The 26,890-nt window shown below is 54.7% G+C and overlaps 10 protein-coding genes across 10 annotated transcripts; 6 read left to right on the top strand and 4 right to left on the bottom strand.

Annotated features, from left to right (window-relative positions):
• The first annotated feature begins 256 nt into the window (after nt 1-256).
• On the top strand, nt 257-2,281 carry BX661DRAFT_188718 (uncharacterized protein). Its single transcript, XM_051537468.1, has 3 exons — nt 257-1,085; nt 1,148-1,711; nt 1,738-2,281. Exons 1-3 carry the CDS (start codon nt 736-738, stop codon nt 1,961-1,963), a joined length of 1,140 nt encoding a protein of 379 aa, XP_051388832.1. The 5' UTR covers nt 257-735; the 3' UTR covers nt 1,964-2,281.
• BX661DRAFT_194667 (adaptor complexes medium subunit family) lies at nt 2,116-3,736 on the top strand (the record flags this gene model as incomplete). Its single annotated transcript, XM_051537898.1, has 3 exons — nt 2,116-2,143; nt 2,404-2,672; nt 2,702-3,736. The coding sequence occupies 3 exons, from the start codon at nt 2,116-2,118 to the stop codon at nt 3,734-3,736; spliced, it is 1,332 nt and encodes a 443-aa protein (XP_051388831.1).
• Nucleotides 3,737-4,080: 344 nt separating this feature from the next.
• BX661DRAFT_188716 (uncharacterized protein) lies at nt 4,081-5,476 on the top strand. Its single transcript, XM_051537467.1, has one exon. The coding sequence runs from the start codon at nt 4,178-4,180 to the stop codon at nt 5,393-5,395; it is 1,218 nt and encodes a 405-aa protein (XP_051388830.1). The 5' UTR covers nt 4,081-4,177; the 3' UTR covers nt 5,396-5,476.
• A 1,523-nt stretch (nt 5,477-6,999) lies between these two features.
• On the top strand, nt 7,000-7,490 carry BX661DRAFT_69146 (uncharacterized protein). The gene has a single exon (XM_051539419.1). The coding sequence runs from the start codon at nt 7,087-7,089 to the stop codon at nt 7,429-7,431; it is 345 nt and encodes a 114-aa protein (XP_051388829.1). The 5' UTR covers nt 7,000-7,086; the 3' UTR covers nt 7,432-7,490.
• Nucleotides 7,491-7,518: 28 nt separating this feature from the next.
• BX661DRAFT_188715 (thiolase-like protein) lies at nt 7,519-12,305 on the bottom strand. The gene is given in 11 exon segments (XM_051537466.1): nt 7,519-8,946; nt 8,982-9,337; nt 9,406-9,900; nt 9,945-10,175; nt 10,211-11,713; nt 11,726-11,764; nt 11,783-11,905; nt 11,930-12,046; nt 12,074-12,097; nt 12,110-12,169; nt 12,191-12,305. The coding sequence occupies 11 exon segments, from the start codon at nt 12,227-12,229 to the stop codon at nt 7,590-7,592; spliced, it is 4,344 nt and encodes a 1,447-aa protein (XP_051388828.1). The 5' UTR covers nt 12,230-12,305; the 3' UTR covers nt 7,519-7,589.
• A 2,564-nt stretch (nt 12,306-14,869) lies between these two features.
• On the bottom strand, nt 14,870-16,603 carry BX661DRAFT_69140 (uncharacterized protein). Its single transcript, XM_051539418.1, has one exon. The coding sequence runs from the start codon at nt 16,387-16,389 to the stop codon at nt 15,166-15,168; it is 1,224 nt and encodes a 407-aa protein (XP_051388827.1). The 5' UTR covers nt 16,390-16,603; the 3' UTR covers nt 14,870-15,165.
• Nucleotides 16,604-17,731, top strand: BX661DRAFT_69155 (uncharacterized protein). Its single transcript, XM_051539420.1, has one exon. The coding sequence runs from the start codon at nt 16,819-16,821 to the stop codon at nt 17,593-17,595; it is 777 nt and encodes a 258-aa protein (XP_051388826.1). The 5' UTR covers nt 16,604-16,818; the 3' UTR covers nt 17,596-17,731.
• A 137-nt stretch (nt 17,732-17,868) lies between these two features.
• On the bottom strand, nt 17,869-19,057 carry BX661DRAFT_173477 (uncharacterized protein; the record flags this gene model as incomplete). Its single annotated transcript, XM_051533871.1, has 3 exons — nt 17,869-18,122; nt 18,274-18,719; nt 18,804-19,057. The coding sequence occupies 3 exons, from the start codon at nt 19,055-19,057 to the stop codon at nt 17,869-17,871; spliced, it is 954 nt and encodes a 317-aa protein (XP_051388825.1).
• A 2,443-nt stretch (nt 19,058-21,500) lies between these two features.
• BX661DRAFT_131840 (ribonuclease T2-like protein) lies at nt 21,501-22,178 on the bottom strand (the record flags this gene model as incomplete). Its single annotated transcript, XM_051532577.1, has 1 exon — nt 21,501-22,178. A coding segment is annotated over one exon (678 nt), but the record flags the coding sequence as incomplete, so codon positions are not given.
• A 700-nt stretch (nt 22,179-22,878) lies between these two features.
• Nucleotides 22,879-26,299, top strand: BX661DRAFT_207701 (armadillo-type protein; the record flags this gene model as incomplete). Its single annotated transcript, XM_051538669.1, has 4 exons — nt 22,879-23,173; nt 23,284-23,510; nt 24,028-25,458; nt 25,496-26,299. Exons 1-4 carry the CDS (start codon nt 23,167-23,169, stop codon nt 26,297-26,299), a joined length of 2,469 nt encoding a protein of 822 aa, XP_051388823.1. The 5' UTR covers nt 22,879-23,166.
• Between the last annotated feature and the right edge of the window lie 591 nt (nt 26,300-26,890).

The following is a 26,890-nucleotide window of genomic DNA, read 5'->3' as shown; positions in this document are numbered from 1 at the left end:
GTGACATTCACCCAGTGTAATAGTAAAACTTTGAAGGCCCAATGAAACAATGCGTGGAACACAGAAAAAGAAAAGGTACAAGCTCATGGTTGCATCATTTTTCAAGTTGATTTACTTGATCCAAGAATAGAGCAGTAGACTAAAGTGTAAACACGGGTTACATGAAGAGGCCCCCGACTAAAAATAACAAAAAACACAATTTATCACCAGGTGTAGCCGATAAAACGTATGCCCAACGTTTGTGATAGCATACATTCTTTGAATTATTATTTTTAGTTGTCTTTTTTCCGCTATTTCTTTTTTTTATACTTTTAGGCTTCTTGGCACTTTGGGTTTTCGGTTTCAAAGCACTATTTTCTTTTTTTCTTTTATTTTCTTTCGTCTTTGGGCTTTAGTTTAGGCTGCTTTTGTCTTTTCGTTCGTCGCTCTTCTTAACTCGCTTTCTCACTTTCTCACTTTCCTCTTCTCACTTTTTCTTCTTTCACTCACCCACTATTTTTATTTTTATTTTTGCATGTTTACTTGTATTTGAGCAGCATACAGACACACTATACGCCTTTCACGACCAAAACAAAAAACACCAAGAGGAAAATTTATACAAGTCAAACTAAAAAAGGGATCTACTCAAGAATAACAGCAATTGTTTTTCCCTCATTTTTTTAAACTCTCTCTCTTTCTGACTTTTTTATCACTCTCTCTATCTATATTCACCACACACAACATTTTTATTACACAATGAATAGAAGGAGAGACTCTAGCAGCAGCATCAGCGGGTTCCAGTCATCACCACGACAACATCAGCAGCAGCAGCAGCAGCAGTATGACACCTCACAGAACTACCCTCAGCAGCAGTCATACAACTATGCAAACTACGACGACCACAGTCCCATGCCGATGCCACCGCCCCAGGTCGGGCATGTGCGCAATCCCTCGGCTTCCACAGCAGGAATGACGGACGACAGCCCGTTTTTCAGCGCGCAAGAAGAGACCTTTCCGTCGCCCAAGCCGCTGTACAACAACACGAACAACCACAATAGTTACAACAACAGCTACAACAACAGCAGCTACCAAGAGGACCAGTACGGGTATGGATACGGCAACAGAAACACAGTCATCAACCCTTACGCTGACGGCGCCGCACTAGCAGGGGGGCAGCAGCAGCTGGAGCAGGGGGGTTCTATGGCACACCGCATGCCGAGTCCGCATTGACAGCCGGCGGCGGATCGCTGGACAAGGAGGCCTCTGAGCTAAACCAGCTCAAGCCCAACGGCGGCAGTGGATCATCCATGAAGCGGCGACACCAGCGCCGCAAATGCTGCGGCAACGGCATGTACTGCTTCTGCTGCTCGCGCCGATGCTGTTGCATTTTCCTTCCGATTCTCGCCGTCATCCTGGTCGCGCTAGGCGTCACACTGTTCTTTGTGTTCCCGAGGATCCCCGAGGTCACCTTCTCGGGCGTCTCTGTGGCCGGCACCAATTCGGCCACCAAGGATATTTCAATTTCGGATTTGTCCGACAATCTGACGGTTAACCGGCGCGGCGTGGTGACGGTTCCGCTGATCATCTCGCTCAACCTCACCAACCCCAACTTCATCCCCTGGACGATCCACAATGTTACGGTCGACGGGCTGCTGAAGAACACGACGACTGGCGGCGAGGACTATCCGGTGGGCGAGGGTGGCCTTGTGGTGCCGTTCAATATGCCGCGCAAGTCGGTCGGCAATACCATGCCATCAGGTTCAATTTCCACTTGGACACAAACAACACGAACTACCTGGACGCTGCCGTCATTGTGCAGCAGGCGTGCACGGCCGGCGGGCCCCAGCTGCGCTTCCGCTACCACGCCAAAGTCATTATCAAGGCCATCTCGTGGCTGGGAATCAAGCCGGTGATCTCAGACACAATCAAATTTGACTGCCCCGCCAAGGAAATCGAGAGCCTGGGATCAACATCAGCGACCTGACCGGGCTACTGAACGGCGTTGTCTTGTAGTGTTGGAGTTGGATAGCATGCATTCGGAGCTTACCTTTTCGCATTTTTTGTTTGTATAAAGGATGCCGGTTGTCTTGTTTTTTAAAACCCGAAAAATTGCCAGGAAAAAAGCAGCAGGGCTGAATGCGCCCTTTTTCATTCGGACCAAGCAGTACGGGGTGGGATCGCAGCAACAGCAGACAGCAATGACAGCAGCGGCGATCAATCTATCAAACAAGAAAGAAAGAACAGCCGCTTTTTCCACAGCCTTTTTTCGTTTCGGATAGTGTTTCGTTTTTATTTCTTTTTACCTCGTCAAAATTGTAAATATTTCCTCTCCTCTTTAATTTCCACCTCATTTCCTTTATATAATTCCACAACTAATTTTTTCCATCGCAAATGATCAGCGCCGTGTTCATCTACAACCAAAAGGCGAGGTGCTCATTTCGCGGCTGTACCGCCACGACGTCAAGCGGTCAGTGGCAGATGTGTTCCGCGTACACGTAATTTCATCGCCAACCTCGGTGGTGCGCAGCCCGGTGACAACCCTGGGCAGCACAAGCTTCTTCCACATCCGCTATGACAACCTCTGGCTATGCGCAGTGACCAAGAACAACTCGAGCGCAGCGCTGGTTTTCGAGTTCCTGTATCGGCTCCTGGGACTGGGCGTGTCGTACTTCGGGCGGTTCGACGAGGAGGCTGTGAAGAAAACTTTGTGCTGATATACGAGCTGCTCGACGAGGTGCTGGATTTTGGGTACCCCCAGAACATCGAAGTGGACACGCTCAAGCTGTATGTGACGACGGAGAGCGTGCGGTCAAAGAACGTGGTGGAGGCACCGTTGCCGCAGAGCATCACGATGCAGGCGACGGGCGCGACGACGTGGCGCCGCAACGATATTGCGTACAAGAAGAACGAGGCCTTTGTTGATGTTATTGAGAGCGTCAATTTGATTCTGTCGGCCAAGGGCACTGTGCTGCGCGCCGACGTGCAGGGCCAGATCGTCATGCGCTCGTTCCTGTCAGGCATGCCCGAGTGCAAGTTCGGTCTCAACGACAAGCTGGTGCTCGAGCGCGACTCGGCAACAGCAGCTGCCAGGGGCCTTTCTGCGTTGACGCCGGTGGCGCCGCGTGGGCTGGGGTCGCGCGCCGGCGGCATGGGCGGCGTCGGCGACGGCGAGAGTGTCGAGATTGCCGACTGCCAGTTCCACCAGTGCGTGCGGCTCGGGCGGTTCGACACGGACCGCACCATCTCGTTCATCCCGCCTGACGGCGAGTTCGAGCTCATGCGGTACCGCACAACGGAAAACGTCAACCTGCCGTTCAAGGTGCTGCCTGTTGTGCGCGAGATGGGCAAGACGCTCGTCGAGTACGAGGTGCTGATAAAGTCAAACTTTAGCTCCAAGCTGTCGGCGACCAACATGGTTGTGAGTATCCCGACGCCTCCGAATGCGACCAAGTGCCGCATCAAGGTGTCGGGCGTCGGCAAGGCCAAGTACCACCCTGAAGAGAACGCCATTGTCTGGCGAATCTCGCGCTTCCAGGGCCTACAAGAGACGTCGCTGACTGCTGTCGTTGACCTGGCGCCCATGGCCAAGCCTGTGCCGTGGTCGCGCCCGCCCATTGCGTTGGACTTCCAGGTGCTCATGTTCACGGCGTCGGGGCTGCTTGTGCGCTTCCTCAAGGTCTTTGAAAAGTCGAACTACCAGTCCGTCAAGTGGGTGCGGTACATGACCAAGGCCGGCAGCTACGAGATCCGGATCTGATCTGATCTGATTCGGCGTGATCTGCACCGGTCTGATTCGGCGTGACTCGAAATGTGCGCGTGACCACCCAGAATTCGTGCATTTGAAAACGTGATTTGCGGTCTCACGTGCGCCCAGCCAGCCTGCTTGCCAGCCTGAGAATTAATCCCTGCCCGCTTCTAAGCATCCGCGAGAGGAGAGCAGGCCAAGTGGCGACGCCATCATCATGGCAAATCGAGGGAGGAGAGAGGTGAAAAAGGCTGCCTGCTCTACCTTTTCTTTTCTTTCCGCATTCTCTGACCACCTCATCTTTCCCTTCCCCTTTCCTCTTTTCCTTCCGCATATTTTCTGTACTCTCTCTCTCCATTTTATATTATTATATATTACTACTACCTTTGCAACAACAGCCACCTCTTTTATTCAACCCACCCCTCCCAAGCTTCTTACTCCCGCCCCTGCATAATGCGCATTGCCCTGCTCGCTCTCGCTGCCCTCGCCGCCGTGGCCACCACCGTCGCTGCCCGCGAAGTGGGCCACCAGCACCACTTTGGCGCCAGCGGCCACCCGCACCCATCAAGACCCGCCGAGGACCTGCGCCTTTCGCACGACATGCAACCTGGCAGCCTCTACGTCTCCGCGCGCCTGATCAAAGTCAGCGAGCACACCAAGGCGCGCTGGCTGCCGCTAGACGACATCCTCGCCCTGCGCCGCGCAGGCGTCAAGTTCATCGACATAACCGACGCGCAAGAGCTGCACGAGTCCAGCGTGACTGCATCGTCGTCCGAGTACGTGTCGCGGCTGCCGCAGGTTTTGGGCCGGGGCAAGGAGGTCAACGGCGCGATTGGCCTTTTGTCGACCGAGCTTTACGGCGATGTGCTGAGGCCCTTCACAGCGTTCCACAACCGGTACTACGACTCAGAGAACGGGCGCAAGTCATCCGAGTGGCTGCAGGGCCAGATCCAGCAGCTTGTGACTGGCACCAGCAAAGCGGGTGCAAACGTCACCGTTGAGGCCTTCAAGCATCGGTTCCCGCAGTCCTCAATTATTCTGCGCTTCCAGGGCGCCTCCGATGAGATCGTGGTTGTGTCTGCGCACCAAGACTCGGTCAACATGTGGATTCCCTGGTATGGCCGCGCTAACGGTGCCGATGACGACGGCTCAGGCACAGTCACTATTCTCGAGTCCCTGCGTGTGCTGCTTGCCAGTGACTTCCAGCCTGAGCGCACGGTTGAGTTCCACTGGTATGCCGGCGAGGAGGGCGGTCTCTTGGGGTCGCAGGATGTCGCGCAGGCGTACAAGCGCGATGGCCGCAAGGTTGTCGGTAACCTGCATTTCGACATGACGGGCTTCTGGCGCCAGAGCGGCGAGGAGCTCATTGGCCTGGTTGCAGACAACACGGACGATGAGTCGCGCGCGCTAGTCAAGAAGCTGGTTGGTGAGTACACGCGTCTGAAAACCCGCGAGTTCAAGTGCGGCTACGGGTGCTCGGACCATGCTAGCTGGAACAAGGCCGGGTTCAGGTCCGCCATGGCCTTTGAGTCGGACGAGCTCGAGGGCAACACTTACATCCACTCACCCAAGGATACCGTTGAGACCCTGGACTTTAACCACATGCTTGAGTTCTCCAAGCTCGCTGTCGCCTATGCCTACGAGGTTGGTTATGACCACGGTTTGGACTAAATTTAGGGAACAGGTTTTGTTCTTGTATTCTTTCTGTTTTTTAAAGCATTTTTACCCTCCCCCACAAAAACATTGTTGCGTCTACAAAGAAACTGAGTCGTCATTTGCTTTCTCTGCATTTTGCGTCTGCAAAAGAAATCCCTTCAAATGCAGGTTCACAATAACGGATATACAAACGAAACAGGGTCTTTGTGAATTTGGATTCTTCTTGTGTACTTGGCTTTTTTAAGGAAGTGTTTAAAATTAGATTCTTCCATCCAGTTTTTCTTTTACACAAAGAACGTGTTATTTTTTGTAAACCAAAGTCCAAAGGCCAAGTTCCACAAGGCCCAAGGCTCAAAGTTTAGGGCCAAGTCCTGCAGAGAAAGCTGTAGAGAAAAATAGACTGACGTGCTTTTTGTATTTTATATTGGTAATTTTTTTTGGAGGAGACGTGGGACCCAAGAACAAATTACTTATAAACCTTGTTTGCTTCTCTTCGTTTTCAACATTTTCTATTTTTCTCCTAACGTTTTTCACTTACCCATCCTTTCTCATCTCATCTCATTCCATCCCATCCATCGCATTTTGCATTTTGCATTTTTTATTTATTTATTTGCATTTATAACATTTATTCTTCATTTCGCATTAACGACCATCACATAAAAAACACCTTTTTACGCATATATCACACATTGTATTCATTCATTCATATATATATCACGCATCTCAAGCCTACATAAAAACTGCACCATATATTTTTTATTTACGCTCACATCCTTTTTTTCATTCTCATCTTTTACTCATAACTTCATTTTATAACCATTTATTTCCCTTAAAAGCAAAAACACCTTTACAATTATCATGTTTGCCTCTACTGCTCTTACTTCCGCCGCTCCTTTTGTTTCTTTCGGCACTATAGTTTCAAAATGCATTCCTCGGTCCGTTATCCAGTCCACCGTGCTGTTCCCATCTCGGATCGGCAGGCCAGCATACACAGAGACCGGGTATGCCTATGTCTCGTCGCTGAGTACCGCGTTTACCGCCAGCGCCAGCACCAGCATTGAATATGACAATGAAAGCAGCATTGACCATGATGTGGATATGGAATTGACTCTAGCAGCTCTGATGAAAGCTCATTGTCATTATCGTCATTGTCGTCGTCGTCGTTTGGTATGTCCACGGGGTTAAAAACAGTCACACTTCAGGCCATCAAACAAGATAGCCAACATATTAACCGCAGCTTGGAATCCGTCATTTGTCCATCCGAGTCCTGCTCAGGCACCGGCGACTGGCTTGTGCACAGCCCCGCAGCCCCAGCAGCCTGGGTGGTCGGCGGCTTGGCATTCGCGTTAGGCATTTGGTTTATATTCCATCATACAAATGGCAGAACAAGGTGTTTCTCGGTGGGTCAGTGGCCATGGCCTCTCTGTGCCTCAGTTTGTTTCTGCGTGCCGTCCTGGTTAAATTGTCCGATACTGGGCAACAAGGGGCGTATAAGGCGTCGTTATTCTTTAATTACTTTTCAGGTGTCTTAGTGCTTCACCTGATTGTTCCATGATATTAAGGCTGAGGGCGCATTTCCATCCCTTAGTGGGCAAGGCTCACACTGTTATCACTTGGCTTCCACGTTTGCTTCTCATGGCCTGCGCCGGTCTTTCTGCAGCCGCTGTCGCCGTCATGTTTTCAGAATCGGATATCGACACAACGTGATGGGCGGCACAAGCACGAGAATCACCCAGACCTTGCTGATTCTCGTCATGATCGTGTCCCTGGGATGTCCACGCTGGTTGGTAAGATGGCCAACTATGATGGTGCAGAATACTTTTCACGCCATCTTCATATTGCTTTCTCTACTATTGGGCTTTTGCTTATTTGGGCGGCGTTTATGCTGGCTAGAACTTTTGTGGCTCTGGACAGTCCAGCAAGAAGCAGTGAGGTTATGTTTTATTGCTAATGTTATGCCACTGATATTGGTTGTCGGCGTCATGACAGTGCTTAACGCCCCCTTGACATACAATTTCCAACTGACTTCCAACTGGAAGTGGGTCTCTTGAAAAAAAAATCAGTTTTTTATTGTTTATTATGTAATATTTTTAATCTCATCAATATAAAGATATTTGTGTTTGAAAATAATTAAATTATTGACATAAATACCAAGTTGGTATTGATATTGATATTGATAACGATAAATAAAAAAAGCTTTTATTGGGCTTTAGAAATGATAGCTACCTGTTTTTGCATCATACTTTGCACGCAACAAAGGATCGAGGTATACTTGCTTTTCCATATCAGGCGAAAACGGAGGCGAACTCTTGAGCTGGAAAAACGGATGGTTTCCAGCAAACGTGTCCTGCCAGTACCGGTACGCCCTATGCTCACGGCGCGTAGTCTTTTTCTTATACTCCTCAATCTCTCGCTCAGACAAGGTTGCCAACAGATAATGCGGGTGAACAACCAGGAGCTCAGCGCCAACCTGCCCAAAACCATACGACTTGAGTAGCGCAGCCTTGACCATGGGTGTCTGGATCGACCGGGATGGGTAAAAAATATACTCACAGCATAGTTCCTTATCAATATTGTCTGCGTTGCGGTTGCCCGGGACCAGACCAGTGCGCATTGACTGTATGGCGCCGTTAAGCATCCAAGCGGCGGCCGGGCCCTTGGGATGGCCAGTGAGCCATTTTTGGCATACTGCCGGTATGGCCAGCCCCGGAGAGCGGCCTAGGGCGCGTAGCTGAGCGTCCAGAACCTTGGATTCATTCAGGTCGTTGGCTACCGTGGCTGTCCCATGCAGAGATGCCAGTCCAATATCGTTGGCGCATAAACCCCATGCCGCCAGGCTACCGCGCAAAGGCGATATCTTGGAGTTTTTGCGCCAAAAATCTATCCCCCAGGTGTCCAAAGCAGCTGCGCGGCGCGCCTCTGCTTGCTCTGCAATTGCAGACACAGCTTCGGAATTATCCGCTTCTTGCTGGGTTTTTAAGGATGCCCAGGAGTTAATAAATTTGAGCTCGGCTTGTAGTTGGCGCTTGCGGTATTCGATGCTAAGCAAGGGCAATGATGACAAAGGCGGGAGTTGTTGCTGCTGTTGCTGTCTGGCGGAAGTCAGTAGACCCATTCCGGGCGCCGGCAGCGAGTAACCTTGTTTATCAGTCGCCGATCCAGTATAAGCAATAATAGCATAAATAGGCGCGCCAAACTCCAGCGCCGCCGATGCCGACATTAAAACAACCACACCAGCACCCTGTGTTTCAACAAATCCCGACCTCGAATGGGTTGATGGACGGGACATTTCGCGCGGCAACCTTCCCTGTGCTTCTTCATTAGTGGAAGAGCAAGTGGCGCCCATTTGGGCAAACTCGTAGCTGCCTTGGTCGACAATACCTTCGAAGGCACCGGCCATCATGACGCGCGCTTTGCCTTGGCGAATTGTATCTGCGGCTACATCAATAGACAATAGTGCAGAGGCGCAGCCGCCAGTTGGAGTTTTGATGGGGCCCGCGGAGGAAAGTAAAAGCATGTTGACCCAAGCAGCCATACTGTTGGCGAAGGTCTCCTGTAGGATATCACTTTGGACTGGTTTGTCCGTAATCGGCGGCGGTACAGATCGCGAATCGAGTGCACGCCGCCGGCGCCAGATCCCATTGATGTACCGACTTCGGAAACGTGAAAGTACGCATAGAGCTCGTAGGGGTCGGTGATTCCGGAGCGCACGAGAGCCTCGACTGTGGCAATGATCGCGTAGCAGGTGACGAGATCAACCTGCTGGATGATATCTTTGGGGATTCCGTAGCGCTCGGGTGACCAACCAGAGGGAAGCTGGGCGCCGACAAGCCGGTCAAAGCGCAGAGCCTTGGGTACCATTAGACATGCACCCCGGAGGAACCGCACAGACCACGAGCCATCACCATTATCCCAAATGTCCACCTTATCTTGGTTGCGCAGTTTGAACTGCTGCGCCTCATCGGCGCTTGCTTCAAAGGCCGGCAGTCATGTTGGATCTGAAGCTCGCGCATTAGCGGGATCACCGCCGGGTCCTGGACATCCCACAGATGGTCGGCCTCGAGTGTACGAATTCCGGTATGTTCTAGGATGAATTTCTCGTACTTGCGCTTAATGTCCTTGTCAGCCACCGTTTCTCCTGTTTTAGCATCGACCCAGCCAACGTGTCCTTTAGGTGCGTTTTTAATCAGGCCCATGATCCACGCTAGCTCAATGCATCCCTCGAGGGAAAACTCTCCGTACGCTTCCATTTCCCACCGTGTCTCTGCGTTGCCGTACGGGCCAACTTCGCCGTAGCCGGTCACTACGATGACTTTGTCCAAATTAGCCATGCCCTCAAGCTGTCTTAGGTCACGCAGCTGGTCGTGGCCGGGCGACATGGACGGCGGCTGGGTAAAATACTGCCGGTGGTTGAACAACGGATCAACCCCATACTCCTTATGCAATATACCGGCATCGTGGCCACTGGCGACTGAAATATCGGCGAAATACGACATGGCAATGGCATTGCGGCGGCTGCACTCGGCAGCCAGTATTGTCGAATCCCAGCCATGGTTTCGGCTACGTTCTGAATGCGCTGCAGGCCGCCGTTCAAGTCCGCCCAGATAGGCGACAGGTGGGACATGGCAATGATGCGTGGGTGGAGGAGGCCGAGAATATTGAATGCCATTTCGGCGGTCGAGAATGTGCGGCCGCCGTGGCTCTGCCGCTCGACATGTTCAGCCGCAGGGTTGTTGATGGACATTAACCCAGTACCGCGCGTCCAGCCAATGACAGCCCGGCAATTGAAATCAGGCTGCCCCAGGACTCTGACCGCCACCTGCTAAACACAGTCTCCAGAGCTGCTTTGCTCTCTCCGTAGAGCCCGTCGTAGCCGAGTTCGCCGTGGTTGGGTGACATGGGAAGAACCGCAAGGGTTGGCCACTCGTCCCATTGGCGCACCTCCTTGGCGTGCTTAATCTCGCCTAGCAAGCGCATTACATTGGTGAGCATCAGCCGCATAGAGAGTTCACAGAGGGAGCCTAGCTGGGAAATGTCGGAGCCGTAATCAGCAAGCGCAGCAAAGGGCAGGACGTAGTCAAGATTGCGTCCCAAAGTACTATAGATAAAATCGACAAGTTGGGACACATCCTGCGTGGATGCCTGGTTGAACGGCACAACAATAAGAACAGATCCTTTGGCGCCATAGTCTCTGTACAGCTGCTCGTAGAACGGCATTACCTTAGCATAGCTTGTCGTGGTGGCAATAACAAAGGAGCCTCCGGACAACAAGCCCTGCAGCACCTGGGCGCCGATTGATCCTTGGCTGGCACCCGTAATAAGCACAGTGGTGTTGGCAAATGAGACACCAGCGGCGGTGGCGCATTGCTCGTGCAAGCAACTGTAGTACTCGGCTGACTGCTCCTCAGAGTACTCCCAGGTATACGATTGTGTGCGTTGGCGCAGGTGGATGAGCGGAGGGAACTCTGCGTGCTTGGCACTGACATTCCTGACGTACTCGGCAAAAGTGGGCTCGCCAGGGCGCGGCGAACATTCGGAGTAGGATAGTTTGCCGGCAACGCTGATTTCGGTGGCCGGATGAGATGGCCGGGACAATTCGCGGTACACCGGCTGAGCACCGCTACCTTCTGTCGAGCCAAGAGCCTCAGTGCACCGTGCGTGTATCTTGTGCAGCAGCAGCAGCAGCTCTGCGGCCTCAGTGCTTTTGCCAGCAGAAGGCTGCGTAGCAACATCCAGATGATGAATAAGGCCGTCAAGCAGAGCAATTAGTGCGTCGTCGGCGCGGTTAGCAATCATCAGTATCCGGCGCTGAGTGGACTCTGCGGCCCAATCAACAGGCAACTTTGATACACGTACGCTGTTAAACCAGGAAACCACGTCCTGGCGTGCCCAGTTCCAGTACGAGTCAAAGCGCCGGGCCTTTTGTGGGCTGAAGATGCCGCGGATGCCGTCGATAAATTCCGGGCCCAGCTCGGCGGAAATGCCGTCTAGCCTCTGGGTGGTTTCGATGTTTTTCTGCTGCAGCTTGTGTAGTACATCGTGGGTGGTGGGCATGGATAAGCCTGGCTGCTGGTGCTGGTGGTTGGCAGACGGAGGAGCTGCCAGGTATTCGGCGTACGCTTGGATCTGCTGCTCGGCCATGCGGCGCAGCTTGGTCTGGGCATGGTCAAACTCGGCGCTGTTGATATTTGCACCGCCCGCCAACAACAGCGGAGACAAAGCCGGCCGACCCGATTGGCTAGAAGAGGATGTTGCCGGCAGCAGATCAATTCCCGCAGCATCCGCGTATGTCCGTGCCACCAATGCCAGCCATTCTTCAGCTTTATCCTTGTCCTCCAGCCTTACCGCCGGCTCCATTGTCAATGCCACCAAAAGTGCAGCATCCTGCTGATGCGCTTTCACCAGCCCATGTGTGTCAGCCAAACCGCGGCGGGCAGCCGAAATTGAAACGCTGCCAGGCATCTTGGCGCTGAACAGGCGGGCGACCTGCGCGGCGGTGTATTTGCCAAGCCCCTTGAGGGGTTGCTTTAGGTTAAGACCGGAGCTGACTTCGGATAGGCTGATTTCGTCGATGCGGTCGGGGATTGGTTGGGTTGTAAGGATGTTGAATTCTTTGAGAAGGTCGCCGATGATTTCGTTGAGCAGCGTGGATTTGCCGCCGGTGAGCTCCCGCAGTGAGCTGCTGGCTGGTACATCGACGAGCGGACGCTTGGTCTTCTGGGCGATGACGGCGCAAATGACATCGACAGCAGTGAGTGGCACGTCCTTGACAATGGTGAGCGGCACGTCCTTGGCAATGGGGGGCGGCACGTCCTTGACGACAGCCAGTGGCACATCCTCGACTAGCATTGCGGGCTTTTCCAGCTTGTTTATCGCTTGGGCCTGGGCCTGGGCCTGGGCCTGGGCCTGGGCCTGGTCCTGGGCCAGCCTGGGCGCCCGGTAGTAGACGTCGTCCTCATCACGCAGCACATGCATCAGTGCCACACGGCCATCCATTCCAGCAACCTTGAGCGAAGCCTCAGCCATCCGGCACAGAATTGGAACAGCACCGATTTCGACAACTCTCTCCACCTGCATCTCATTAAACAAGCGATCCTGTGTTTCGATCCACCGAACAGGCGACGCAAACTGATACGACAGCAGCTCAATAACAAGCACGCTGGCCAGCCGCATTCTCTCCTCAGGATGATCCTCAAACGCCCTTTGCTCATCCTCCGGCCACAAGGACAGCTCGTGGGCAAGCACGGGGGAGTGGGTTTGCTCGAGGACCTGGGTGGCGAATGCGCGGGTGACGTGGAAGCGCTGTGCATTGATGTTGGGAATGTAGCGGCCCTGCATTATGGCCATATCCGTGTCCGTGGCCGGATCATCCGGTGGATGCACGTGCGGAACTGGTCGGCGCCCGAAATCAGGTGGGTAGAGTGGAACGGAACGTCGATGCCTGGCAATGGGATGGTCGCGCGGCTGCGGCTGAGCGTGCGGCAGTCGTTGAGGCTGGGCGCGGCAGTTTGTGCGATGATGGCGAGCGCTGATGGGCGCCAGGAGCCGCTGCGGCCCGGCTGGTCCAGCATTGCGCCCAGCTGGTCCAGCACGGCGCCCAGCACGGCCAGCAGCGGCCGCGTGCCGGCGACAACGTACTGGTGGCCACGCACATTGTAGTTGACGATCTCCAAGAGCCCGCACGTGCTTGTTTGGCCAATGGCGTCGACGACGAAGGCCAGGCCGGCGTCGGTGAAGGTGGAGGCAACGCGTGCGGGGTTGACGGCGACCATGGCAAAGTCCGACATATGGCTGGCGTCTCTGTTCACAGTGGCCTGCATGGTCATGCCGCGGATAAAGGTGATGTCGATAATGTCCTCCAGGCTGATCAGCCCAAAGGCCGACAAGGCTCCGTATTCGCCCAGCGAGTGGCCGGCGACGCAGGCGCTGGGCGGCACCAGCCCATGCGCGCGCATATCGGCCATCGCGGCGATGTCAAAGGCCATAATCGCCGGCTGCGCAAACTGCGTCGCATGCAGGAGCCCGGCCGCCGCGTGGAACGTCAGACTCGGCGCAGCCGGGGTCACCTCGGGAAAAAGCGGAACGACCTCGGCCTTGTGCTTGTCATTATTGCTGCGGCGCTTGAACTCCATGTAGTTTCTGCGGATGCGCGCGCCGCTGGCGCCGCCAAAATGCACGGTGACGTCACGGGGGTTATCGCGCATAATTGAGAGCAGCGAAAACCCAAAGCGCGCGCGCATGTGGCGGTCGGCGCGGTCAAGCACGGCGCGCGCTACCGGCGACCGCGCGTACAGCGCCATGCCCATGCCGGGCTCCTGCGAGCCCTGCCCGGTGAACGCGAACGCGGTGCGTGGCGCGTCGACTGTCGCCGTGCACTCGAGAACGCGTGCGGCCGGGTCGGCCAACCGGTGGACGTGGCCGCTGATGACCAGTGCGCCGTCGCTCATTGCCACGTGCTCCAGGTGCACAAGCAGCCGCTCGCCGGGCTTCACGGCGCCCAGGACCCGCGCCGAGAACGCCGTTGTGCGCTGCGGGCAGCCGCCGCCCGCGGTTTTTTCGACCAGCGCGCGTGCGGCAGCAGAGCACCAGGCCGATAATCCCAGGCCAGCAAAGTTTGGAAACCCGGCGCCGCCCAGGCTCGAAAAGGCACACGCGTCGCCCAGGCTCGAAAAGCGCGCGTCCGGCGCTCTCACTTCCAAGGGCTCGCGCGTCAGTGAGTACGTGCCGCCGGGCAGCGGGCAGACGTTCGGCGTGTCAATGTACGCGAGCGGGCTGGTGTAGTCAGGTTGCATGCCTTCGCGCAGCCGCTGCAGATACGCCAGCACCGGGTTGCCGCGCGACATGCTCTCCACGTATGCCACGCGGCCGATCAGCTCGCGCGTGTACACGCCCTTGCGCAAGCACACAGTGCCATCGGTGCGCACGCTGTCGTAGGAGCCATCGGGGCGCAGCGCGTACTGCGAGTGCAGGCGGAACACCAGCCGCGCGCCAGGCAGTAAGCAGAAGGCTGAGCCGTTGCCGTTGCCGTTGCCGCTGCCGCTGCCGTTGCCGCTGCCGCTGCCGTTGCCATCGCCATCGCCATTGTCAGCGTAAGCAAACCATGGCTTTGACTCAAGTATTGCGACGTCATCGGCCGACGCCAGAAGCACCGTTTGCTCGGGCTCCGAGGTGTGCCGGAAGCCTGGCCCGGTAAGCTCAATGCCTGGGAACAAATACGAAAACGTGACTTCAGCTACGCAGGTGTCCTGGCGCAGCACTGACACAAACACCACAGCGGCCATGGCGTTGGCTCCCGGCTGCTGCGACACTTCGATGACTCGGGCGCGGCACTCGACTGAGTCGCCGATGCGCAGGTGCGCGTGCACAGGCGGCACACCGCCTGGAATCAGCCGCGTGGCTGTCGACGAAAGCTCGGCCACGAGAAGGCTGTGGCTGGCCGCATCATTGGCTGCCAGCGCAGCAAAGGCGCTGCGCTGCGCAATCACCGCCGACAGGTAGTCTAAGGGCACGTGCATGGCATCGTCCGAGTTTGGTGGGTACGCTGCCAGGTCAATGCCGTTGGCGCGGCAGAACGCGCCCACACTCGCGGCCGTGATTTCAAAGCGTGAGTTTTCCCCGCTGGACTCGTCAGAAAAGAGGCGGCGGGTACTGCGGGTGCGCTGCGCCATGGCCTCGTGAATCGGTGCCCAGGGCGTCGCCGGGCTGAACCGGAACGCCAGGTCCAGGCGCCGGCCACCGTGGAAAATTCCCATGTCGACGGTCCTCTCGCAATACTGTACGATGCGCTAAGCTCGACTGGGTCGTCTGTGTTGCTCCGCTGAGCTCCAGCGACACAGGAATGCCGGATTCTGCACATACAACGACGCGCGCTTGGCGCCCCACACGCGCCTGCAAAAGGCGCGCCGCGTAGTTTGCCGCCAGCTTGGCGCCCTGCACATGCTTGGCGCCGCCAGCAGCGCAGAAAGCCAGCACGCACTGCCCCCCGTAAGCGCATCTGCCCACGCAGCCTGGTCCGCCGAATCGCCGTTGCTACCATTATCCATGCTTTCTGCCACCAGCCGCACCAGGCGCACGGTCGTGCCGTCATCGGCCGCTTCGCTGAGCACAGTAATGCCCTTGTAATCCGCCGCCGGCCCAGTGGCAGCCTTGCCGGCGTTGGAAACCAGCTTGTCTTGGTTCTGGTCCCGGAGAAGCTGCTCAACCGTTGCCTCGTAAATTCCGTTGAGAATCTCGCCGACCGGTTGGTTGGCAGTCTTGGTGTACGCCACGGCAATGGGGCTGTGCGGCACCAGCACGCGCTGTACATCGCGATCCAGCACTGCGTCCATCTCGCTGCACTGCGTCAAGCAGTCGCGCATCATGTACCAAGCAAACCGCTCGTCCATCACCGGCACAAACGGCACCGGGACTGTCTGCTCGGCGTGAGTGCACAGGTTGACAAAGTAGTGCACGTCTTCGGACGCCAGCAGCTGAGTAAACATCCGTGGGTACTCCTGCTTGTAGCTTGCAATTTCGTCCAGCACAAGTTCGTAGTCAGCGGACAGAGCAACGGGCTCACTCAGCTCCACCTCACTTGCTTGAAGCCGCATTGCCGTGCGGAAGGCAAACTTGGCCACAAGCGCGTGCAGGCTGGGGTCGGCCCAGCGCTTCTGTCGCTTGACATACATGAGCTCCACCAGCCGGTCCAGCACCTCGGCGTATGTCATGTCCTGCAGCTCGACAACTGCAGAACCAGCCGTGGTGTCATTGGCGGACTTTTTGCCGAACCACGGCCGCATGTAGTCCGCGTTGAGCCGCTCGACAATCTCTTGTTTGCGTGCCTGCAGCAACGCCAGCTGCTTCTCGCGAGGCTGCCCAAACACTGTATCGCTGAGGTCACGGCACAGCAACGCCGCACGAGTAGCCAGTACGTGCATGGGGAGCCCCTTATCGTCCAGAACCGAAACAACGCCAGCCGAGGGATCCGCTGTGTGGAGCAGCTCGATGTCATACGCAGAGATGCCTGGCATCTGAGCGATTAGTTGTTTGACCTCTGGTCTACGGGCGACTCTTAGCTGCCATCACACGCGAGCGCAGCATAATCCCGTCAAAAGGCATGGCAGCCTGGCTACTGCTGCCGCCACTGCACCCGACGCCCAAGCGCCCGAGATGTACGGAGCTGCGTCGTTGGCGTCGCCAAACCCAGCGCCGGCGACAAGCACAATGTTGGGGTGCGCGCGGATAGCCGCGTACACGACATAATGGGAGTGTGGAATTCTTCGTATGAGTGCCGCCCGCCACTGCGCCACCCATCCACTGGAGCATAATGAACACCGACGGGTACGCGCCAGCAATTTCGACGGCAGCAAGCAATTGCTTGCGCGTAAGCGGCCGCAACGCCAGGTACTGCAGGCCGGCAGCCGAAGTTCGTTGATAAACCAGCGCTGGCAAGGTCGGGGATGGCGCCGTCTTCGATGCCCAGCCCAATAATAGGCAGCCCACGCTGGCGCATTAGCTTGGTTGTACTCAGCTGCCATTCCCATTTGCTGCTGTTGCTCCAGCTTGCGCCGCTTAGCGCTATCCAGTGTCCGTGGGGCTGTTTGCTGCAAAGCTCAGCAGTGCGCTTTGTTAGCTCACGCTCACTGCGGATATGGCTAATATCCAGCTCTGCCAGATACCCCGCGTGCGCAACAGCAGCAACAAAGTCCACGCTGGCCGTTGTGGGGTCCATTCCGCCGACCAGCACCATGGGCATCCCGCTGAGAAGACGGTGCAACTTGGTGTCAATGTGTAGCTGGGTCTTTGTAGTGTCTGGAGCTCCATTGTGCAGCAGGCGGGCGGCGTACGACTCTTCCAGTTTGCAGCTGTGCCAGCCAAATTATCTGCAGCGGCCATTAAAGGCCTGCGCAGGATTGAAGAGCAGTGCCAATATTATTTCAATGGCAGCAACGCGGTCTGCGCACACCAGCGATATGCCGCGGCCCTGGATGATCTGGAATGTGGCCCGGCGGACCAACGCAGTCTCAGAGCTGCCGCTGGTCATGTCCACAATGTGCGTCATGCCTGGGCAGCTGAGCGCAACCGGCCACTCAGCAGGTCTAGTGTACAGATACTCTGCAATGACTCGCGTCAGGTTGCTACTCTTGCTGCGGATATCCGCGCAGCTACCGTCCGGAGCGCGCACAGATGTAATCATATCCGTGGCTGCAAACAGCCAGCCCTTGCTTTGCGCATAGTCCATGTGCCGATCAACTACTGGCGCCATGTGTGCGCTGTGGAATGCGCCAACCGCAAGAAGCCTTTTGAGCACAACGCAAGGCTTGCGCAAAATAAACGGCACGTTGTCTTGGTCACCGTCCGCGTCAGTTGCTGCTTTTCGCGCACAATTTTTTGAAACTGCGTCAGCCAGTGCTTGTTGCCTGAGACTAAGCACCAGGTGTCCGTGTTGATCATGGACATGTACACTTGGGCTTCCAAGTTGGCCCGGTGGAACTTGTTGTACTTGTTGATTACAGCTTCGGCAATGTATCTGGTCGCGCCCTCGACTGAAAGAATAGCAGATGATTGTTCTTGTATTCCAATGCTATTGTGCCAGTGGCTGCCAGTGGCTCGTTATAGGGCTGCGGGCACACCATCTGCGGCAGGCATCCAGCAAGCATCAAAGTGCCCAATGCCTTCTGGCTAGCCGCAAGCAGCTGTGCCTCGTTGGTAGCCATGGACACTGCAACCGCAACAACTATGCCGTGGCTGTGGCCAGCAACCGCTACAAATTATATGAACAACATTTTTAGACAAATAAATGCAGGTAAAGCAAACTGAAGGTTATCGGTTAGCTTACAGAATCATTGTCTTCAACTTGACCATAAAATATTTTTTTGAAAGCAATTCCACTTTTTGTTAATAATAATGCTTACCACTCAGGCTTTTGACAACTTGTTCAACTGGTATATTGAGCGTTTTGTAAAGAACAACAAGCCGCACAAGCTGTACCAGGCCCACCAGCGGTGCAGCCACTGGGGCTGAGTTGATATACACGGCTGCAGGCACCACGTCCTTGCGACCAGATACATCGGCGCTCTGCGCCCTTGAGAGGCTGACCCACTGGGCCACTGCCAAGCCGTGCGGGTAGCAATGAGCAATCTGCAGATCGCACGACTCGTCATAAAGAAACGCAGACATCTGGCAAATAAAATCCAACACCAAAGGCTCGTACACATCGACAAGGCGCTGCAGTTCGGCCAGGCACACAGAGCCGGCATTATCAAACCCGATAGATCCTTCAAACACCATCATAATTGTTGCCGTTAATGATTCGCTGGTTGGTTCGGAGAACAAAGTGATGCCGTCGGGGTGCCGTGTGCTGGGGCCACGCCGAGTAGTAGCCCCTTAGAACAGCACATGCCTGGTCCTCACTTAGGCCGTGCTGGGCCACCACAGCGTGGACGTTTGTTTTCCCGGCATTGCAAAAACGTCGCTCAAACTCAATGTGAGCCGAGGCAGAAACACTGTGCCCGAGTGATCACGGCTGACAAATTCGATAAATCTTGCGAGCAGCTCAATGGCACTGAGAGGCGGCTCGCTAGTGGCACACAGGCTTTTGGCAAAGCTGTCGACCAATGCTTTGCCAATATCCTGACTATCTGGGGAAATTGGAATGTCCACAGACACTAAGCCATGCGATATAATAACGTGTGTCATATTGTTGTTTATTTGGTTGACAAAGGGGTGTTTCAAGTGGGCTTATTGAGATTGAGATTGAGACTGTAATGAGTGAAAAGACAGAATATGATATGGCAGAACAAATAAAGAGCGCAATTAATATGCAGCGCTTAGCAATTGGGGAGGTCAAAAGAGGTTAATATTTGAAAGTAGAGTAAATCTAACTGAGAAAAAACAAAATAAGAATAAGTCGAGTGCGTGGAAGATACTTTTTAAAACACATGAACTTAATAAACTGGGATGCGGAATATTCCAATATGAACTGTTACGGCCGGGTTGAGTATTTCTTTCTTCTGCTCAATTTTTTTGCCCCCTCTTCATTGTTGACATTTAAACAATATATTTTCATTTAAAAATAGGGAGTATTAATGCGACGACAGCGCCACACTTTTTGTTAAATAATTTGTTATTTTCTGCTGGTTGAGTGCCGTTTCCAGTTTGCTGTTTTTTATATTACTCCGTCCGTAGCTGTGGCTGTAGCTGTGGCTGTAGCTGTGGCTGTGGCTGTGGCTGTGGTGATATACTTGGTTATTATTTTTATTTAAAAAAGTGAAATGAAAAAACCATTGTTATAAAAGAAACAATAATTAAAATATTCACACACCCACGCCATAGTCCCTCCTTCCCTTCTTCAAATGTGCTTTTTCATAAAGCCTTTATTTTTTTACTTGAACAAATTTATTATTTGGCCTATCGATGTGATGAGAAGGGGGGGCACTGCTGTAGTAGTGTTAGAATGATGGAATGTTTTTATAAATTGTTTTTAATACTAATTTTTAATAATAATGTTTTTAAAGTGCTATCAGTGCCAGCCTCGTCTTATATACGTGTCTCGTCACCCTTGTTGTGCCCTTCACCAGTTGTGCCCTCTGTTGGTGAGAGCTGCTTCTTATGAAAGTAGCCCGGGTCTCTGATATGTCATTGTTATGGTCTTCGCTTGTGTACGCTCATGCACACGTATTTTAAGACGGACAATGTGCCTGAATGTTAATAGTGGCGTCTGATTTGATCCCCTATAATCTAGTTCATATTCGATTTATCAGCATGCGGATGGAAATCTGTTTCAAGATTCTCAACATCTACTTTCATGTCCTTGGGCTGCGCAACACCGACTGCCATCAATTCATTCAGTGGGTGAGGTCATTGTAGTCCAAACTTTTTTACTAGAATAAAAAATTAAACACATGCTGAAAACACCACAGTCCTCACACAAACAATCCAAAAAATAACAATCCGTGTTAAATTCAAATAGCATGATTCTGATATCACACAATACCAATTGTTGTATTAAATTTTTTTAATAAAAGTTTAGCACATAGTTGCAAATGTTGTGATTTGAGGGGGCACTAGTCACCTAGTGTCAAAGTTATGTTTGGGGTTTGTTATATTTTTATTATCAAGGGAACTAAAAGTAGAACTAGGGCCAGGTTCGTCTTATATGTGTATCTCGTTACCTTTGTTGTGCACATTGCTACTTGTGCACCCCATTGGCGAGAACTGGCTTTTCTGCGAGCAAACCGGTATCTTGGCAGGTTAATGTTGTAGTTTTCGTATGTGTGCACTCACACGTGTACATTGCAATATGAGGAGCGTATCTGGGCATCATTATTATGCCTCCCTAATTTACACATGCATAATCCAATTAGTGCCCTATCAATCGGTATGCAGATGGAAACCTGTTTCATGATTATCAACCTCGATATCCACTTCCATATCCTCGGGCTGCGCAACACAAGTGTATCTATTTTCTCTCGTTGAAAATAGTTGCAATTATGTGCACATAGGAAAGTTATTTCAAATCCGCTCAATAAAATATTACCATATAGTAAAATAGTGACTTTTAATTTCATTGATAAAAATATTTGTTAGAATCGCTTTCCGAAAAAACAAATAACCTGTGTTGGTTACCAAGCTATTAATTAGAAGGTAGCAAGTCGTATCAGGTTACTTCGCATCAAATGGAAGGACAGTCAATTTTCAAGTAATTGATAACGAGTCATAATTGACCCAAACAACGCTATCGCTATTGTCACCATTGCTTTATCCCAGTAAAAATAAAGAACATGTCAGTTAATTGGCAGTTGAATATTTAAACAGGTAATTGTACAACGCGTGACACTACAGGGGTGCAATCCAGACAATGGTTTGGCATGGCATGGCATGGCAATTATGCTGTGAAATGTCAAATAATGTTTTGATCAGCCTGAGCACGTGCGCCTGAAAGCGGAGTTGTCACTCACACAAACCGATGCTTCATTATCATAATGCGCCCCGTATTATCGAACTGTAAAAAATGGTGCTATGCAAAAATGATTCATGTTAGTTAGTTTGTATATAAATGTCTATATGTATAAAGAGGAGAGCAATACATAGCCGAAAAGCCGACACATCACACGGTCGACTTGCGCTGGTAGCTGATTAGGTTGCACGAGTCACGACCCCATGGATCGACAGGATAGTAGTTGTCGCGACCGCGTACCTTGAACCACAAGAACACCTCCTGCAAACGGCGGCCAATGCACCTGACATTGGGCTCAACGCCCCAGGCATCAAAGATGGCCTTCTTGAACTCCTTCAGCGTATATGTATTCTTGGGCAAGCGGCCGGCCTCAGGCTCTGTCGGCACAATCCCCGAGGCTGCCAGCGCCTTAAACAGGTCGTAGGTTTCTCTCAGTTCAAGGATCTTGCGGAAATAGTCCAGGACATCGCGCTTCGGTGTGTACTCGTCGATACCGCCGCTGCCGTAGCAGCTAGGATCCAGTGTGCTGACGCAGGTACCGTGCTTGACCCATTCATGGGTCCAGAACCAATCATTGTTGCCCTTGTTTGATGGCCAGTACGTTGTCATGTCGGCAAACAGGCTTGGGTCGGCATCCTGGATGATGCCTGATATGTTGTTGTAGCTGCGCGAGGGGTCACAGCCGTTCGCTGGAAGCTGCTTGCCCGTGCACGTGTCGGGCCACAATCCGTGGACGGTGAACGCATTGCTGGGCCCCCAGCGCGTGTCCCACTGCATGGAGAGCACGAGAAGACCATTGTGCGGCGAGCAGCAGGGGTTGACGTCCGTACCCTTGCATGAAATGGTGTCGATGGGGCAAGCGTCGGGTGCAGTGGCATCGGCATCGGCGTCGATGGAAAGCCCGTCGCCGCTGTCCTGGACGAGGAGAGCCGGGCGCAAGTAGTGTGTGCCGCTGAGCGGTTGCTGCGCATCCAGGAGCGGGGTGGCGATGGCAGCCGAAGACAAAAGCAGCAGCAGGGCGAGCGTAGGATGCATTGCAGTATTAGCAAAATAAAAGAAAGGAAAACGAATGGAGTGAAATTGAATATGAAGTGGTGGGTGGGTATTTATTGGATAATGGAAGTGTTGAAAAGTAGCAGAGTTGGGATGGAGAGAAGAAAGGAAGGGGACAATTCAGCCAACTGCTTGCTGTTGCTGGTGCTGGTGCTTCTGCTGCTGCATTTGTCGCTTCTGCTGCTGCTGCTGCCTCTCTGCCTCTGCTGTTGCCTCAACCCGCGGGCTGCCGCATTGCTGTTTTCCAGGCAGGCAGGCAGGCGGGCTTGTGTGAATTGCGCCGTGTGCACGTGTACGCAGGAAATACGGCATTATTCAATAGTCAGTCATCTGACCATTTGGCGATTCAGTCGCTCAACGGCTCGGCTCACAGCAAGCGACTCAGAAGCAAAATGGCAGAGGCGGCGGGTGGCGGCGGGTGGCGGCGTGCTCACTGTTTTTAGGGCCGAGAGAAAGCCCGCCACAACGCCAATGTCAATGTTGTGCCACTCGCTTTTTGTCACAATTAAATTTTCGAGCCAGTCCGAAAAGAGGGTCCCAAAAAAGCGTAACGGTTTGCCTTGAATTGGACTTCAATTTACAATTCAACTTTGTCTTTTGTTTCCTTACATTTCATTTCATTTCATTTTCGTTCTATTTGTACTTGTTCTTCTCTCTTTAATTTCACTTTTGCTACGTTCTCGTCTTACAGAGAACACACAGGTCACATTTGACTTAATATTTTCCCAAACTCCTGCTAAAACAAACCCGCTTCGCATTCGCTTTCACGTCTTCGTCGACGCGCATAGAACTCGACATGGCAGGTAAGGCTCGGGTCCATTGCAGCAGGCGAGCGCTCAACGCAGATTGAAATTGAGAGGTGGATGCTAATGCGTATAATTCGTTTTCTAACTTGTCCTTGCTCTTTGTCAAGATGTAGACTTTGGCTTTGACTGGGGCGCTGAGGAGGAGGAAGAAGAAGAGGAGGAGCGAGCAATCGAGGGAGTTGAGCAGACAGGCGGCAATTCACAGGCCTCAGAAGAACAAAGTGGCGCTGAGGATACACCGGCCAATGGCAGACTGCCACCAGGGGTTGTGGTCCACCGCGTAGCCGCGTCGGACAAGCAGGCCAACCCGCACGGCACAACAGAGAGCTCGCTCGTTGAGCCAATGTTGGCGGACGCGGCCAAGCAGCAGAGGCGCAGACGCTCGAGGCCGGCAGCGAGGAGAACATGAGTGCTCTCGAGATCTTTTGCCAGCGCGCAGCCAGCGTGTTCATATTTCAGCGCGTGTGGGCGGCCAAGGAGGTTGGTCGGCTGCTGGATCGCGAGCCGCGGCGCAACGCGCTGGGCGTGCTGGTGCCAATCGCCATGCAACTGGCAGAGGACCGCGAGCTGTTCGTGCGTGAGACCATGGCGCAGAACCTGCAGCCGGTTCTGCACGTGTACTTTGGCAGCGCAGACGCTGACGCTGGCGCTGGCGCAGCGGAGGCTAACGCAACCGAGGCGCTATGCCGAAGGCCGAGGCTTTTGACGCCTGGCTGCACCGCGTGCTGCTGACGCCGCACCCATCAGTGTCGCTGCCGGCGCAGCGCGCGGCCGTTGCGCTTGGGCGCCAGCTGTCGTTCGACGCGTTCCACACGCGCATCGTGCATGGCGTGGTGCTCAGCCTGGTGCAGAACCCGGTGCACCAGCACCTGGCGCGCCAGCACGAGCGCTCCAAGGACATGGTCATCAAGACGCGTGCGTCGTCGCCGCCAGCGCCAGTGTCGACGTCCAGCGCCAGCGGTGGCGTGCTGGCGACGCTGTTTGGGCGTCGCAGCTGGCAGGGTGACAAGGCATCAGTGCAGACCGACAAGGAGCTGGCGCAGCCAGACATCGCTGATGACGGCGCGGCCGGGCTCGACGCCCTTATGGGGACGTTCTTCGTGTCGCCGGCGGATGAGGAAGCGCGGCTCGAGCTGACGCGGCACAAGCTGCTGATGCTGCACATGATCCACCTGGTCTCGGTCGAATTTGGTGCGGCGATGCGGCCGGCGGTCTTCGTACCAGTGGTCGAGCGCGCCGCCAAGGACCGCGCGTTTGAGGTGCGGCGCGACGCGGCGGCGGTACTCGGCTCGCTGGCGCGCGCCGTGTCGGCCGACCTGGCTGTCGATGTGCTCTTCCAGTGCTTCCTACAGCTGGCGCAGGACCCCGTATGGCAGGTGCGCCAGAGTGCTGCGCGCCACGCGCTGCCCGGCTTGGCGCTGGTGCTGGCGGCGCGCGTTGCCGAACCCAGCACCGAGCGCGGTGACCCGGCCGGCTTGCTGGCCGCGTTCATGTACGCCAATCAGCCGCCACGCCCCGTTGCTGACCGCCAGTGGTTGCAGCTGATCGAGCGGCTGGCCGGCCCGCGCGAGCCGTCGCACCATGTGCGAGCCGCCGTCTTCGAGTCGATCGGAAAGCTAGCGCTGGCGCTGGTCGACTGCGCGCGGTCGCGCGACGCGCTGGTGGAGCTGGTTGTCGGCGACGTGCAGCGCGCGCACAGCGATACTGGGTCGGGACGCTTTGGGCTTTTTGGCTCAAACACCAGCCTGCAGGACCTCGATGACGACGACGACGAAGAGGCTAACGATGAGGCCGCCGAGGCCAGCTCAGTGATGGCGCGCGCGCTAGGCACGATCCAGGGCGTCGCTGCCGCAGCGTCGGCGCCCAAGCCAGCGGCATCGGGATCGGGGTTGGCATTGGCGCTGGCAGCCTCATCGTCGGCTGCAGCCTCGGCCGGACGCGGCAAGGACGCTGGCCGCCGCCAACACGGCCGGGCCGTCGGGCGCGATGTCCTATACCAGTGTGCGTTCAACTTTCCAGCCGTACTGGCGTCGGTCGGTGTGGCCGGCTGGGAACGGCTTCGTGACGTCTTCATGCAGCTGAGCAAGACGGAGCACTTTGAGGCGCGCCAGACGCTGGCGTGCTCGCTGCACGAGGTTGCACGCATTTTGGCAGCGTCTGAGAGCGAGAATGCCGGCCACAGCAGTGATTTGGAGAGCATACTATGCCTGTTCCTGATTGACGGCGCTGAGATCAAAATGGGCGCGCTGCGGCATCTGGCGACACGCTCGCGTGGCTGTCGCGTCGAGCCGCGTGCGCTGCCTGCCGATGATCATGCAGGTGTTCAAGCATGATGGCAAGCAGTGGCGCACGCGCGAGCTGATGGCTTCGCAGCTGGTCAAGCTGTGCCATTTGTTTCCGGCCGCCATCGTCGTCAGCAGCCTGTTGCCGCAGGCTGTCGAGTGGGCCCACGATCCGGTGGCCGGCGTGCGCGCGGCTGTGGCGCCGGCCTTTCCGATTGTCTTTGAGCTGACCAAGCTGGATCCATCCACGCAGGTCAAGTTTTTTGAGACCGTAATTTCGTTCTCGCACGCTGCAACCTTCCGCGGCCGCCTGTTTTTTGTCGAGATCTGCTCGGCGCTGCTGGCCCACGACCAGGACCCGGACGCCGACCCCGTTGATTTCGACCAGTTTTTCTTGCCGTCGCTGGCCGCGCTCGCATCGGACCGCGTCGCCAATGTGCGTATTGCCCTGGCGCGCTTGGTCCGCCGCATGCTAGAGAACCGCATGCGGCGCCAGAGCATCTCGACCACGCTCGCTGACATGTGGGTCGCTGTGTGTCCGCCCGCCGCCAAGCTGGATGGCAATGGCGTCGACGCAGTGGACAAGTCGCTTCGCCGGATAACCAGCGAGGCGCTGATCAAATCGCCCTCGGCCGAATCAGCACTGTCAACGGCCGAGCCCCCGCTGGCAGGATCGATGACGGGGCTGGCCCGGCAGATGAGGCCAACAGCCGCTTCTACGCGCATCGCTCGCTGGGGTCGGTTGCACGGCGCCGCGGCGAAACACCACGCCGATGCGCGCGCACCTGTTGGCCATGATGGTGCAGCAGTTGGCCAAAGACACCGACCGCGACGTGCTTGACCTCGTGCGCGATCTCCCAGGCATGCCCATTTCCGCGGCCATTCTTTCCCCCCGCCTCTGCCATCTGCCAGCAGCAACACCGCCGAGGCGCGGACGCCACGCGAAAAGGAAGTCACTGCTAATGACACCTCGTCACTGATGAAGAGCTTCCCTCAGCCGCCGCCTTCTCCGCCAATGGTTCCCAGTGACTGTGCGCCAGGAATTGTTGATTGTCAAGCCGAGAAGAAAGCTGGCGATGTTGAAGGGATAAAACGTGTGCATATGGAGGACAAAGAAAATGGTGATGACAAGGTTAATGACAGCAACCCAGAGGATGACATAAATGACAAAGGTGAACTGCAAGTTGAGCCTGGGGACACCGCGAGTGATGAGGACATCGACGAAATGCACATTGACTCAGCTGCTACTGTGATCGATCAATTTGAAGTCTCCGAGGATACATTTCTTGTCGATAAAATGCACTCTGCCAAATTGGCCATCGGCAAAGAGGATGTGAGTTCACCCAACGATGATTTTTACAGCGACGATGATGGTGATAATAGTGATTCAGTGTCGGCGCTCAGCAAGCCTGTGCATTCGAGTGGCACTCCC

Source organism: Kickxella alabastrina, assembly GCF_025024165.1.
Source record: "Kickxella alabastrina strain RSA 675 chromosome Unknown BX661scaffold_33, whole genome shotgun sequence".
Taxonomy (NCBI): Eukaryota; Fungi; Kickxellomycota; class Kickxellomycetes; order Kickxellales; family Kickxellaceae; genus Kickxella; species Kickxella alabastrina.
The sequence above is the reverse complement of the archived record's forward strand: the minus strand, read 5'-3'. Positions and strand labels throughout refer to the sequence as shown.

What these genes read in the sequence shown, in the direction of transcription:
- BX661DRAFT_188718 (XM_051537468.1), top strand. Translation starts at nt 736, where the DNA reads ATGAATAGAAGGAGAGACTCTAGCAGCAGCATCAGCGGGTTCCAGTCA. An exon ending in TACCAAGAGGACCAGTACGG is followed by an intron (nt 1,086 to 1,147) that starts GTATGGATACGG and finishes CCGCACTAGCAG; the next exon opens with GGGGGCAGCAGCAGCTGGAG. An exon ending in CCGTTCAATATGCCGCGCAA is followed by an intron (nt 1,712 to 1,737) that starts GTCGGTCGGCAA and finishes CCATGCCATCAG; the next exon opens with GTTCAATTTCCACTTGGACA.
- BX661DRAFT_188716 (XM_051537467.1), top strand. Translation starts at nt 4,178, where the DNA reads ATGCGCATTGCCCTGCTCGCTCTCGCTGCCCTCGCCGCCGTGGCCACC.
- BX661DRAFT_69146 (XM_051539419.1), top strand. Translation starts at nt 7,087, where the DNA reads ATGGGCGGCACAAGCACGAGAATCACCCAGACCTTGCTGATTCTCGTC.
- BX661DRAFT_188715 (XM_051537466.1), bottom strand. Translation starts at nt 12,229, where the DNA reads ATGCTAGTCGAGGATGTGCCACTGGCTGTCGTCAAGGAC. An exon ending in GCCTGCAGCGCATTCAGAAC is followed by an intron (nt 9,901 to 9,944) that starts GTAGCCGAAACC and finishes CTGGCTGCCGAG; the next exon opens with TGCAGCCGCCGCAATGCCAT. An exon ending in GGGATGTCCAGGACCCGGCG is followed by an intron (nt 9,338 to 9,405) that starts GTGATCCCGCTA and finishes AGCGCCGATGAG; the next exon opens with GCGCAGCAGTTCAAACTGCG.
- BX661DRAFT_69140 (XM_051539418.1), bottom strand. Translation starts at nt 16,389, where the DNA reads ATGCCAGGCATCTCTGCGTATGACATCGAGCTGCTCCACACAGCGGAT.
- BX661DRAFT_69155 (XM_051539420.1), top strand. Translation starts at nt 16,819, where the DNA reads ATGGCGCCGTCTTCGATGCCCAGCCCAATAATAGGCAGCCCACGCTGG.